We start from the raw sequence: 15,105 nt of genomic DNA, 5'->3' as shown, positions 1-15,105 counted from the left end.
CTGGTTGAGAGAATGCCAAGAATGGGTAAAGCTGTCATCAAGGCAAAGGGTGGCTACATTGAAGAATCTCAAATTTAACGCTTTTTTGTTACTACATGATTCCATATGTGTTATTTCATAGTTTTCATGTCTTCACTATTATTCTACAATGTAGAAAATAGTCAAAAGGAAGAAAAACCCTGGAATGAGTGGGTGTGTCCAAACATTTGACTCATACTGTATATATATTGCATTTCAAAACCAAAACGTTTTAGAATACCTATGACAACACATAATGTCATACACTCAGCACTGGGAATCATTTCAGCTTGGGAAAGATCATTTCTTAAATCAATTGTCAATTGAAATGAATGTTGCACAATAAAGAGCTGGGTCTTGTTTGATTTGTACAGTACGTGCTTACCCCTTCAAATGACAAACATAACTATAGCAATGGTGAATTATAATCATGAGACTGATGAAGTTTGAGTGACAACTTCACTGAACTACCAAGAAAACATCAGGTGTCCACATTGTAGAAAGTCATTGCGAGGGGAGTTGAGGACTCTGGTAGATGCAGCAGACAATTAGTTCTGAAAAAAAAGTTTTGTTTATCCTCTCTGGTTGGTCAGTCAGTGAAAGTTCAGGCTCTAAAGCTTGGGGATCAGATGCATCGATAACAGATCAATTTGAGGTATCAGAGTGCACACTTCCAGGTCCTTCTGTTGGGGAGATTACAGCAGATGGAGTAGTTGTATCGTGCCATCCCCCGTTAGCCTAGGAAGGAAGCAGAAGAGAAGGGATCACAATTAAATACTTAGTAATATAATATCTCACTACAAATGAAGAAGTCCATGTTAACAACCTAATGCAGTTGTAAGGAGCCTCTATTTGTAATCAAGACCAGTTATTATTCCCCAAGACATTTTCATGTGAGGGAGAATAAGATATCTCTGTACAATAAAATATATTTAGTAGAATACAGATAACCAAAACATAAGGTATAATAGTCATTCTCATTGTGTACACAGTGTGTGTGTGTACGTATGCTCATTTACTAATTAATTAATAAAAAATAGGTGTAACCTTTAGGGCTGGACGATATGGCTTAAAAATCATAGCTACATATTTACACACTTGGGCGATTCACGATATATATGAACAATTTTCTAAATAAGCTCTGTTGTACAATGAAATGTCAACACACTGCATTTTAAACAGTCAGCAATAAACTAATGAATTCAGGGCTTGTGAAATGACACCTACAATAGACTAAATATAAGCATTGCAAAAACCAAAAGCGACAGTAATAATTGTATTATTTCATCAAAATAGTTTAACCTGGGATTTTTTGGGGCAATAATCAGTGATCTGGCTTTCAAGTCTGTTTATGAAAATGCACTTGTATTACTCGTGTTACATATATTTTCATTTGAATTATTTTAAACATAGTTTGGAATTCCTCGTAAGCAAGCATTTCACGGTAAAGTCAACACCGGTTGTATTCGGTGCTTGTGACAAATACAATTTCATTTGATTTTGATTTGACTAACTTCTTGCAGCAGGCATGATAGAAAATGAACACAGGTCTCATAAACAATCAGTCAAGCACAAGCTTACATTTCAGTGAGTAGCCAGATAATCTTGATATTTAAAGTTGAGCAAAATTGTATCTATTTGCTAGTTAACAAGTTTGAACAGTTGAATTGTTGTTAGCATGCTAGCCTGTCCACTTTGTTCAGATGTTGAAATCAAGTGGCCTACCTTATTTCTCAGAATGAGAACGAGTTGCCAATTCTTTATATAATTGTGTTTTATGTTAATTGCATATCTATAAAACACAAACTAGACAGCTAGTATAACTGCTGCTAGCTGGACAAACTGAGCATACATTTTCCACAATCATGTTAATTGATACTCAGGTTTTAGTAGCATCTGCTCAGCGCACAATTTGAGGAGTTGAGACACAAAGTGTATCGTTAGAAAGGTTAACTTTTCTATTACAGTAAAATGTCTCAATGTGTTTCTGTGTCCATATTCTGTTGGACCAAACCTCAAATGCAAATGGCGAGTTGAAACCGCTTGTCAGAGAGGAAGAAGTGCTCTCTCATCTTTGTTGTTGTGAGTGGCAGGGGGAGTGGCTTGGTGTGTGTGTAAACAGAGAGGAAGAGGCGAAGCAAGAGGTTTCACTCTCACTAAAATCTGTCCATTTTGGACGTAAGCTTGTCACCTGCCTTCCCGCCTTTGGCACAACAACTCCCATTGTTAGGGTGGAAACATGAGCATCTCGTCATTGGATACAGATCTCAGATGTAAATCGGAAGGTGCACAAGACAGAGGAGCAAAATACATTAGACCAAAACATTATGAGAACAAGCGGACATAAATGTTCATAAAAATAATTTTAAAAAAATGATTATTGCCATACAGGTATTTGGAATATTGTGCAAAAGGATGCATTAGAATTCATTGACTTAATCTCCCATCCATAGTCTCCTTTGATGTAGTATAACTGCCAAGCAAATGGGCATTCTCTGCGTTATATTAGGATTAGCAATGAGACTCATTGAAACAAATTGGCCTATGTCTCAGCCAATGGGGGCGATCTCTGAAATCAATGTCCAATCAGATTTCAGCAGCTTGTCACTACATATTCTTCTGTCAGTCAGGAAGAGGGAAGGCTGGGGCTGGGTGAGGTGGAAGTGAGTGAAAGTGACAGGGCAGGCCATTTCCAAGAGAGCCAGTCTGAGCCAGCCTTACTTGGCTTGGCTCGCAGCAGGGACTAGCCTTTGCTGGATCACCTTCGTCACGTCAACAAAACAAAAGGTTAGCTAGCGTATGCTCATTTACCTATGATGCACTTCATTATCAAAACAATTTGTCTGCATTACCGTAAACTGGGAGCTCTAGTACTCATGTGGCTCATTGGTGGAATTAGTATTTTGGTGATTTAGATCGCCTGGAATAGGTCAATAAATAGCAATAGCTGGTCTGCATTGTCACAATGTTGGTACTGCATTGAAATAAGAGTATTGCTGGATGAGAAGGCCTCTCCATCTCTTGAAATGAATTATTCAAAGCATGTTTTTTTGTTGCCTGGATATTTTTCCTCTTTTCGCAGGTGCCCTTATTGGATGTGTTGTCATTAATGTTGGATTTCAGAGCATATTCTCATGTGGTGATTAAGTGAGCTCTGGCTTAAACAGTGAAGGAAAGTGAGAAACCTTGTGGGAGAGTGTGAAACACTTCAGTTGAGCCTGCTAGAGGTTGACACTTCTTCTAAAGGCCTGCAGGCTAAAGGGTGCTCAACAAAACCAAAATGACAGCAAGCTGTGTCTGAGAACACGAATGAAGGCCTGTGTTATAGTTTAGCAAGAGAGTGCTTGCTTACATTGTAAACACCACAACAAAACTGTGCTTATTTAAATGTTGTTCCAAATACAGTTGAAGTCGGAAGTTTACATACACCTTAGCCAAATACATTTAAACTCAGTTTTTCACAATTCCTGACATTTAATCCTAGTAAACATGCCCTGTCTTAGGTCAGTTAGGATCACCACTTCATTTTAAGAATGGGAAATGTCAGAATAATAGCAAAGAGAATGATTCATTTCAGCTTTGAATTCTTTCATCACATTCCCAGTGGGTCAGAAGTTTACATACACTCAATTAGTATTTGGTAGCATTGTCCTTTAAATTGTTAACTTGTTAACTTTAACTTGGGTCAAAAGTTTCAGGTAGCCTTCCATAAGCTTCCCACAATAAGTTGGGTGAATTTTGGCCCTTTCCTCCAGACAGAGCTGGTGTAACTGAGCCAGGTTTGTAGGGCTCCTTGCTCACACAAGCTTTTTCAGTTCTGCCCACACATTTTCTATGGGATTGAAGTTAGGGCTTTCTGATGGCCACTCCAATACCTTGACTACGTTGTCCTTAAGCCATTTTGCAAAAACTTTGGAAGTATGCTTGGGATTATTGTTCATTTGGAAGAACCATTTGCAACCAAGCTTCAACTTCCTGACTGATGTTTTGAGATGTTGCTTCAATATATCCACAAAATTTTCCCTCCTCATGATGCCATCTATTTTGTGAAGTGCACCAGTCCCTCCTGCAGCAAAGCACCCCCACAACATGATGATGCCACCCCCGTGCCTCACGGTTGGGATGGTGTTCTTCGGCTTGCAAGCCTCCACCTTTTCCCTCCAAACATAACAATGGTCATTATGGCCAAACAGTTCTATTTTTGTTTCATCTTACCAAAGGACATTTCTCCAAAAAGTATGATCTTTGTCCCCATGTGCAGTTGCAAACCGTAGTCTGGCTTTTTTATAGCGGTTTTGAAGCAGTGGCTTCTTCCTTGCTGTCGATATAGGACTCGTTTTACTGTGGATATATATACTTTTGTACCTGTTTCCTCCAGCATCTTCACAGGGTCCTTTGCTGTTGTTCTGGGATTTATTTGCACTTCTTGCACCAAAATATGTTCAACTCTAGGAGACAGAACGCGTCTCTTTCCTGAGCAGTATGACGGCTGCGTGGTCCCATGGTGTTTATACTTGCGTACTATTGTTTGTACAGATGAACGTGGTACCATCAGGCGTTTGGAAATTGCTCCCAAGGATGAACCAGACTTGTGGAGGTCTACAATTATTTTCTGAGATCTTGACTGATTTCTTTTGATTTTCCCATGATGTCAAGCAAAGAGGCACTGAGTGTGAAGGTAGGCCTTGAAATTCATCCACAGGTACACCTCCAATTGACTCAAATGATGTCAATTAGCCTATCAGAAGTTTCTAAAGCCATGACATTTTCTGAAATTTTCCAAGCTGTTTAAAGGCACAGTCAACTTAGTGTATGTAAACTTCTGACCCACTGGAATTGTGATGCAGTGAATTATAAGTGAAATAATCTGTCTGTAAACAATTCTTGGAAAAATTACTTGTGCCATGCCCAAAGTAGATGTCCTAACCAACTTGCCAAATCTATAGTGTGTTACTGTAACAAGAAATTTGTGGAGTGGTTGAAAAACTAGTTTTAATGACTCCAACGTAAGTGTATGTAAACTTCCGACTTCAACTGCATGTATCCAACTTTTATACAATGAATTGGGACTGGAGTGATTGTCAAGTTTGAAGAAAATAATTATAATCGAAACGGTTGACCAAGGTTCATAATGTCGAAAGTATTCGGTTTATCTCTTTGTATTACTGAAAATGTATTTTATATAATTGTATATGATTATGATTATTATATGATTATTTTAGACTGTACATATAAACTCATGATATTCAAATGCCTCTCAATAACAATAGCTGTCATGATGGGAAGCTGAAGATGAGCCTTCACTGTACCAACCATGGCAACATAAAGACAACAAATGGTAATATTTTCTCTCTGATATTGCTAAGGGAAATATGTCAGTAGCCATTTCTCATCCTCCCTCTGCTTCTCTCTTTTCTTGCTCTCTCTCATCAAATAAATGAATCTTTACTCTGATGGCTTCAGATTATGCACTGTATTACAAAAAAGCACCATATCAGGCCTCATCAAGGAAGATGGAATTCACGTCTGTAAAAGTCTGCAGGCGATCTCACTTTCATATTTTATCATCATGATAAGGATATGGCGATGTCTCTGAAGCATTTCAAAAAAGCTAAACCAAACATAGATACACAACTAAAAGCCTACTCATTTCATTTTGATTTCAGTCACATAAGGTATTACAAGATGTTTATAAAAGCAAAAACAGGGGGATTTTATTCCACCTGCACTATGTGTGCTTTATTAAACTATGCTTTTATCCTCCTGCAATGAAAATATACCAACATACCTACAATCTCTGATCTCCTGTGTCACATGTTCGCTTCATCCTTTAAGAAGCTCAATCATTTGCTATGGCAGTGCTGAATGGAGTTTCTCACTTCCCTGGCTCACTGAGCTCAGATTAGCCATCTATTCTTACTATGTTCCTGACAGCCTAGATTTCCATAAAACCTTTTCTAGTAACATTCAAAACTTTGTTCTGAGAAAATGAAATGTATAACGTGTCAAGAAAGAAAATAAATGAGTGCAATTCATTTGCCTAAGCTTTTACTTTTATCACACAGTTGGAAGCAAGTCAAGGTGAACTGTATCCGAGCTTACTACTAACATACTCTGACTAATGTTTGCAGTAGAATGGATCCAGTTTGGACAAGGTCTGCTCAAGGTATAACCACTGTCTCCAGAATAGTACCCACAGAAAGAGGAAGCAGAGACACTTACATCCAAGCCGTGTGGACTGTACATAGTGTTCACCCCTAGAGCTTCACTGTATCCTGCCGTCTGACTGATAACATGGCGCAGGGTATCCACCTGATGGGAGAGAGAGGGTGGGCATGGCTGTCAACTCACTATGGCATGGGGTTTTACATTAACACACATGCTCAATGCCATGTTTCAAAACATACAAAACTTACTCCATGTGGGAAGGGACTATGAGACACAGACAACACGTTAACCAGACTAATCTCTCCATGATGTTATGATTGGTGTGTGCACTTTATGAAACCATGGCAGCTGGAAGATGGGTTGGTGGTGCTGTTGTTGGGAGGGGGGGGGCACCCTCAGCACCCCTACTTCCTGCGACTATGTCCAAAACCATTCATCTCTAGTTCTGATGGGGGCATCTGACATGTTTATGGATATGTTTCTCTTTGCCAGAAGATACTGACCCTACCGTTACACTTGTTTACACTGAGCTTCATTGGGGTCGGAACACAATCATGGTTACATTAACAGCAGGGAGCCGGCGCAGGATACTGGTCGGGAAACGTACCTCAATGCAGGGATGGGATATGCCACTGTACTCCAAATTTGATCTTTATCCATACTGATACACTGACAAGAATGAAATGCTTCTACTTTTCGGGGAAAACTGCCCTTTTCATCCTCAATGTTGGCTATCATTTTGGAATGGCAGTGTCAGCCAATCAGCTCCTTTGTTGTTCAACGTCACATGTCATTCAACAATGGCTGATGTGGCTAATGCTAGCTAGAAGGAGGGCAGGTTTCTGGGAAAACTGGTAGTATTCCAGTCTTCTATATGGAGCAGTGTGGATAAAGGTAACATTTTTAATACAGTGGCATATCCCATCCCTGCATTGAGGTACGTTTTCCAACTCATATCTCACGACGGCTCCATGGTGTCTTAATGTAACCATGATTGTGTTCCGACCCCAATGCAGCTCAGTGTAAACAAGTGTAACGGTAGGGTCAGTATCTTCTGGCAATGTTTCTCTATGTCTGTCTCTGAACCTGAAGAAATAACATAATGGATGACAACACAACCAAAATGAGACAAAGACAGGAAAGAATACAAGACAGGACTGTAGGTTGAATACAATACAATAAAACCCAACACCAACCCATGAGCTCAAGTCAAAGCCAAATGCATTCACAAAATGGGAATCTTCAATCTAGTCAGTTACAGAGATTAAATAATTACATTTTCTGGAGTATTTTAGAAATTATTGTTGATAGCAATGAGGTGGGATATTTTTAGGTAAGCCAGAATATTCCATCCAAAGCGAATTGCATTCAGTAAACACTTTCAATGTTCTGAAAATAGACAATGGAGCCCACATTGTCACTTTTACAGTAGAGACTGTGACACTGGGAATCTGAGCTGGCCCAATGTGGGAAGCATGTCTTAGTTACTGTACTTCAAGACTGCACTGTGGACGGCTCAGCACACAGGCAAAACCGGGACGGCTCTGTGCACTTGCACATAAGACCTGTCCCTGTTTGTGGCTCCTACCTGTGACTGCACATTGGCTCCGACTTGTGCCCCTTGGTAAGAATCCCCATTCAGAGACTGCATGCTCAAGAACATGTCCCCAGAGTTTGGGAGGTTAAAAGAACCTGAAGAACCTGGAAAGGGAAGATGTAAGTAGCTGAATAACTATATAGAGGGCTACGAGGAAAGAGTACATACTAACTAAACACACACACACAAGCACACAGAGAGACACAAACACAAACACACTCTACTGTACATACACAACACCCACTACTACACTCAGTTACTAGATTCCCAAAAAGCAAGCAACTACAAAAGCAAGGGAAGCAAGGAAACACATGATAAAGGAGAGGATAGTGGTCATGTCATAATTCTGAGGAGGGTATTCAGATTGTCCACAAAAAAAGGAGGTAAAACAGATTGAATAAAAATCACATGAAACAAACAGTGATCCAACATGTGGCTGATCGCTTTAAGATCCCAATTTTCTTCCACATCCCTGACTTCCTATCTACTGTTAGTGGGGAAATATCATATACCAATGACAAGGACAATAAGAAGCTTATGAAAAGAGCAGTACCAGTAAACATGTTGGTTAAAAGAGTGTTTTTGCTCTCTGCAGAGTCCAGCTGAAATTCTTCATCTTTCATCTGGAATCCTGGGTGCAAGAAAAAGGGGACCACTTCAAATAGCTATCGCTTACCAGATCACATCCCCTTGTCAGGTCAGCCAAGTCCAAAATCACAGTCATTCTCCTGGACTATACATTGTGTTGGATGTCTTTGTACTGTCATTTGTGAGTCCCATTATTCATTAACAATTGTGTGCATTGCTGTTGTTATTTCACATTGGTGTAACCTATACAGTCTACTCTAACTGCTCCCAGCTATTATTTTCAATCTCTCTTAGAATAAAATGCACTACCATACAGTGGAGCTACAGGTTGACAAATTAGAGGGGGGGCTGAGGAGAAGTCAAGGGAAAACAAAACCTCAGTGACATCATTTTGAATTGTCTTTTTGTCAGATACACATCTGTTCTCGGGTTCACAAACCAAGAATGCACTCTTTATGCATGAGTTTGCTTGTCTTATTTGGCATCGACTGTATCAAAGACAGGAGACTCTGTGATCCCAAGGCTGGGAGCAGTGCCTGTCACTCCTGCCTGTGTGAATGGTGCGTGAGTGGGGGTTGAGCATGGGGGGCTGGGGGCTGAGGGCTGGGGGTGGATGGCAGAGTTAGGGCCTGCACAGGGGTGCCTACCGGAGTTGGGTGTGGTAGGGGAGTTGGTCTGGCTGTTCTGCACTGCGGCGGCCACTGCATGCGCTGCTGTTACTGCAGTCTTAGCAGCGTACAGGTTAGCTTCTTCCTGGAACTTGCCTATGTTCTTCTTGTACCGGATTCTCTTGTTGCCGAACCAGTTGGATACCTGGGGGAGAGAGCAGAGGGAGAGCCGAGGTGTCAGACGTCAAGCAGCCAAGGCACTGTGCACTGAGCAGTGTGATTGTTTCAAGATGTCACGTTTGGGTCCATCAAGTACTCAATTCCCAGCCCCTGCAGTAATGTCCACTGGGTATGCAGGCTAATTAAGCAATAATCAGGAATCACTTGTGCGTTATCATAGAAAGGAGCATGACATGCTCTCTGTTTGTCTCTTGACAAAACCAACACACAAGGGTCTGCTTCTCTCCCACAACACACACTGAACATTTCTCAGATTGTATTACATTGCCAGGCCTAAGGAAATAAGTTCTGACATGTTATGTGTAGACTTGTTTGCTACTGCACTGGTGGTAGAAGTTGCTTAACAGATAGACAGATGAATATTAATGAAGATGATTTCTTAGTCCACCAGTGCTGAGCATCAAACCCATGTCTGGCCACTGCACATTCAGTCAGCCAGGCTGCATAATACAGGACGCAGGCATTGTGGTGCTCTGGTGAAGTCAACGAGTTACAATGAGGCCTACAACACAACGTTCATGAGGAACTTTTGTGTCCATATGAAATACAATCTCAGGGCAAAATGTTTGCTGTGTCTCTATTCATTGAAACTCTATCATCACAGTTTAGCTAGCACTTTAACAACAATACATGCTAACATTAAAATCTGTAAAAAGTGTAGCTTCTATAATTAAAAAGTGCAGTTCCTATATTACTATTTCTAAATGCTTATATTTGTATTATATCATTATGACTAATACTACAGTATTACAGCACAGTGGCAGAAATAAATTGTTCCAACCTCATGGTAGAAAGAAAGAAAGAAAATAAATGAATAAATGTTCCAGGTTGTGAGGGCTGGCTCTGCAATAAGAGTGGAATAATAAAGAGATTAGGGTTGTGTTTTAATAGGCCTATAAATTAGAGTGGCCTGTCGCCGTGCTATGGCTCCCCTCAGCTCCTGCAGCCTTCTGCCGGACCAGCCAAAGAGCAGCTGCCCGTAATGAAGCTTTATTTCATTTCCACCCCTGCGCTTACATTTTAATATCTCCAGCAACCCGCCAATGCTGCAGCATGCGCAAACCAACTGGATTTGCATGACATCAGATCGTTTCTATCCTGCATGTCTCCGTGCTTCTAAATCTTTAATATCTAGGCAATTAAAATGAATGACCATTCTGGCGAAGCCACTGTTGGCAGGGTTTCCTTGACATCAATTGTTTAATGTGTTTACCTAGAGGTTAAACTAACAAGCAAGGTTTAATTGGAGGCAATGAAAGCCCTAGCCATCATCCTTTTTACTTAACCAGTGGCTGTTAAGGGCAGTGAGGGTGCAGGCAGTCTCAACCTTTGAGCCAGATCACAGCACTGCAGAGCATAAAAACCTCTCTCTGAGTGGTATCATTATTGGGATTTTACTGTGAATATATATATACACACACACAGTAATATCCCAATAATGATACCACTCAGAGAGAGGTTTTTATGCATAGAACTATAATGCCTTTAATATCAGTAATGATTCTGCGGTACAGTACTTGGGCTAACATTTAAGAGAGCTAAAACAAAGCATAGCTAAAAAGAAGCCTCCAGACAGCTCTCTAAAGCCTCTGGCCTGTTTCATCTAATAGTAACGACTGAGTTGAGCTGCCTGTCTGTCTGCCTATGTGTGTGTGTGTGCTGCTGGGTAATGGCTGTAGCAACCTTTAATCGATTCTTTATGAAATCACATGGAGGACCGAGGCCGTACCTGTCTGCTTCAATGGCATCTATGGGCCTCACAGCGCATCATAAAGAAGTCACTTATCAGCAGCGCTGTTTTAACACAAGGGCCACAACATAATGAAAACTACCTAGCCACACCACAGCCAGACACTTTTATGAATCCCATCTACATGGCATTATAGTGCATAATAAACACAATGATAAGGACAATGAGCTTGGATTAGCAATATATGAAAGGCCTTTGAAAAATTGTTATAATGGTAATCACCATGGTGACTATCGCTGGATTTGGTTTTGCTATAGTTCTACTGGGGCTATCGTTCTACTGGGGCTATAGTCCTACTGGGGCTGTAGTTCTACTGGGGATATAGTTCTACTGGGGCTGTACTTCTACTGGGGCTGTAGTTCTACTGGGGCTATATTTCTACTGGGGTTATAGTTCTACTGGGGCTATAGTTCTACTGGTGCTGTAGTTCTACCGGGGCTGTAGTTCTACTGGGGCTATAGTTCTACTGGGGCTGTAGTTCTACTGGGGCTGTAGTTCTACTGGGGTTATAGTTCTACTGGGGTTATAGTTCTACTGGGGTTATAGTTCTATTGGGGCTTTAGTTCTACTGGGGCTATAGTTCTACTGGGGCTATTGTTCTACTGGGGTTATAGTTCTACTGGGGCTATAGTTCTACTGGGGCTGTAGTTCTACTGGGGCTATAGTTCTACTGGAGTTATAGTTCTACTGGGGTTATAGTTCTACTGGGGTTATAGTTCTACTGGGACTATAGTTCTACTGGAAACAGTAGTTCTCAAATATATTTGCTTCTGATTATTGATAGAAATAATGAACTCTCCAGTATTCAACATTGTGTTACATGAATGCTTGAAATATAAAAGTATTACAATCAATTCAAAAACAGAATTGCTTTTGACAGATCATGGGGAAATTCTATTGAATATATCAGTTTGTGAAGACCTGGTCAGTGTTATTCTATTATTCAGGACAAGTTGTTATGACTGTGTTTAACCACTGTACGGTGTTGTTAGATTGCACAGCCTCAGCGGTGTTAGCATCCTTTACCCTGGGTATTAAGGGACCACTTCCCCTGGTCACACACATTTTTCTCCTGCCCACTCAACTCTGGCTTTGGTGATTCACAGTTGAGCTAAACATTGTGTAAATGCAGGCACCGTAAGGTAGGGACCACAACCCAATCCACAGAACTAATTCCCTTTTATCTTGTGACAGACTGTGCATTCAATTGACTTCCCTGTGTAGTGGGAGCCAAGTTGAAAGACTGAATTACCATGACCTCAGCAGCTGCATCAAAAGGAGCGATTGTATAATGGTCATGCAGACTCCTTGCAAGAACACAACACCGGGTTTGTTCTCAGTGACCCACTAGAGGGGCCATGTAACAGTAGTTAATAATTCACTAACATTTCTAACCCACTCCGGGTCAATACACTGCTCTTGTCATTGAAAGGGAATAGATGATCTTTCCAAGATCTCAATACCACTGGATTCATAAGGTCTTCTTCGGGAGACTCTTTAACGAAACCTAAAACATGGGTCTTAATTATACAGACGAAGGTGGTTTCAGTGGCCATCCTGATGCTAATATTATCAATAATAGAACAGAGAACATGAATACTTAACACCTTAACCCAAGGCATCCCTCGCCTAAATATATAATGACCTGAAATATTGATGTGTGAAGACTGTGAGCTCTGAAATTGGTAAACACAGATTGTGGTGCTGAATCGGCCCTGTGTTCTGAGCTTTCTCTCTCTCTCTTGTCCGTTTAGAGGGCTGCCTGTCCCTGTCTGTGCCCTGGGAGCAGAGTGCCCCCTCACAGCAGCATTGTCTGGAGATTATATCAATTATGGCCCCTGACACATCCATAAACACTGACAGAAACCACTGCCGTCCAATCCCACACCTTTATTGTCACACATGCATACTGACAGAGTGAAATAATACAGTAAGACTGCATCCTGAATTTAGAGGGCCATTGCTTCATGAAGTGAGGTAATATCTTGACCAACAGAATTACAGATGTAGGATCTTAACTTTAACACTCTTTTGGTGCTGAGGATTTTCCTGCAGATCAGGAAATGCAAACTTGTCGAGTATTCAAGGTTTTAAAATGCTTCTAAAGTTTGTAATATCCACTTTAAAATGTCAGACTTGATTTTCCCTAAGGAAATATTTATCAACCACTACAGAAAATGTCCATGAATTATAATACAAATAATAATTCACATTTCCTGTTGATGCCGGATTATTTTCCTGCTGTAGCAAAATGGCTCAAATTATACTGAACAAAAATACAAATGGAACACGTACTGTCAAGGTGCATCTGTATAATGATCACTCTGTTTAATCAGCTTATTGATATGCCACACCTGTCAGGTAGATGGATTATCTTGACAAAGTAGAAAGGCTCACTAACAGGGATGTAAACACATTTGAGCACAACCTTTTTGAACAATAACCTTTTTGTGAGTATGGAACATTTCTGGGATCTATTATTTCAGCTCATGAAACATGGGACCAACACTTTACATGTTGCATTTATAGTTTTGTTTAGTATATGCTCATGCAATGAAACACACACTCAGTTCCCTCTAGTCAAAGAACAATATTGGCATTGTGTAATGTCCACCTAAACCTACTTAGTCAATCCATAAATCAAAGCAGTAGATTCCACCTAGACATCTGTGATAACCATCAGACTGATATCTAATGCTTATTGATTCACATATTTATACTACAGTCACTGTAGTGTATATGAAAGAAAGTTCTATAAGGAAGTATACAAAGGTACTGTAATACTGTACATAATGCCTTCCTTAGTGAACAAACCTCACCATTGAGTTTGAGAGTATCTGGAAATACCCAAACACGCCATTACTGCCCATTCTCGGGAGTAACTCTTCTGACTTCACCAGGCTCTCCTATGCTTGGGTAAGACAACAAACTCAGAGAGGACTTGACATAGTCTAACTCACTAAGACTGAGCCAAAGCACTACAAAGTAGTCAATAGGAGTGGCTGCAGTGGACTAGGGTTGTCAAGGAGAACCCTGCTAATGGGGCTTGAGATGAGTTCAAGTGAATTCTTAAAAGGCCTCTTATTTCTGGACTGATTTGTCCTCCTGGGAACTCCTACAGTGCCCTGTTAAGTCAAGCACTCAGAACAGAGAACTGTTCCACTTGTGAGGGTCAATGCCCACTCCTTCAACTAACATGAACCACACTGGCAGAAAGCAGAACATTAGACACACGCTGCATGTTCTAAAACCAAGAAGGACATAACTAGCAGACGATCTACAACTAACAAAAAATGCATACTGTGTAGAAAACAAATGATTTGTGTTATATAAATAACAAAAAAGTAAAATTATATGACATGAGACATCAAAACCAACATATAATGTGGTGGTATGGTTGTCGTCTTTTAATGGTATTTAGCAATCATAAAGAATGATCAAAAGTGTGCTGAAAATACAAGGAAAATGTTGTATGATACCTAGTCTTGGCATATGATTTGCTCACCCAATATTGTGTGATATTCAACAGCAAAATAACACACATTCTATGTATCACAGTGGAACTTGCTTGGTGCCAAACTTACAGTAAAGCTGTAAGCATGGTACGCCTACAGTAAAATAGCATCAGACTGATTTTGAATGCCAGGATATCAGTCCATTTGTGTGAGGAAGGGGATCTGTGTGCAGTGGTAGACTGTGAAGGTGCACATACAGAAACCAAGAAAATATACAAAAGAATGAAAACAACAACAGTGGATCAGGAGAAGTCATGACATACCTGTGATACTGTGATGGTGCTTCCCACCCCCTGAAGGCAAAAAAGAATGGGCTTTTACAGTATCTGACTCTGCATGACTACACTCAATATACCCCCCACGCCCCCTCCCCACAGACAAGAGAGAACATTGCAAATCAGTGTTTATTGTATAGGTCATTCTCAAATTGGAACAACCATGGATTAACATCTGAACTAGAATACACAAATCTAAATTATCCAAAGTTGAACAATAGTAGCAGAACAGAGTGAAGGAGGATAACAATGCTGAATTGGTTTGGGTGTGGGGGTTGGGTGTGAGAGATTATATTGCCTTCAGGTTAACCCATCTATTAGATAAAAGGTCAAGTGGGAAAGTCAC

General features: G+C 40.5%; 1 protein-coding gene across 6 annotated transcripts in view; it reads right to left on the bottom strand.

The window, feature by feature from the left end:
• Positions 1–543: 543 nt before the first annotated feature.
• LOC124034360 (pre-B-cell leukemia transcription factor 3) overlaps positions 544–15,105 on the bottom strand; it is a 92,316-nt gene continuing 77,754 nt past the window's right edge. The window contains exons 6-11 of one of the 6 annotated variants that reach the window (XM_046347455.1): positions 14,748–14,777; positions 9,019–9,184; positions 8,337–8,414; positions 7,775–7,887; positions 6,241–6,330; positions 544–756 (exon numbers count right to left, since the gene is read on the bottom strand). In XM_046347455.1, coding sequence (XP_046203411.1) covers positions 664–756; positions 6,241–6,330; positions 7,775–7,887; positions 8,337–8,414; positions 9,019–9,184; positions 14,748–14,777 — 570 coding nt within the window. In that variant the 3' untranslated portion in view covers positions 544–663. The remainder of the gene's footprint in view (positions 757–6,240; positions 6,331–7,774; positions 7,888–8,336; positions 8,415–9,018; positions 9,185–14,747; positions 14,778–15,105) is intronic. The other 5 variants (XM_046347457.1, XM_046347456.1, XM_046347460.1 and 2 more) reach the window with 5 other exon arrangements.

The sequence above is a fragment of the Oncorhynchus gorbuscha genome, linkage group LG04, assembly GCF_021184085.1.
Source record: "Oncorhynchus gorbuscha isolate QuinsamMale2020 ecotype Even-year linkage group LG04, OgorEven_v1.0, whole genome shotgun sequence".
In the NCBI taxonomy this organism is placed as follows: Eukaryota; Metazoa; Chordata; class Actinopteri; order Salmoniformes; family Salmonidae; genus Oncorhynchus; species Oncorhynchus gorbuscha.
This window is presented reverse-complemented; position numbering and strand designations above follow the sequence as displayed.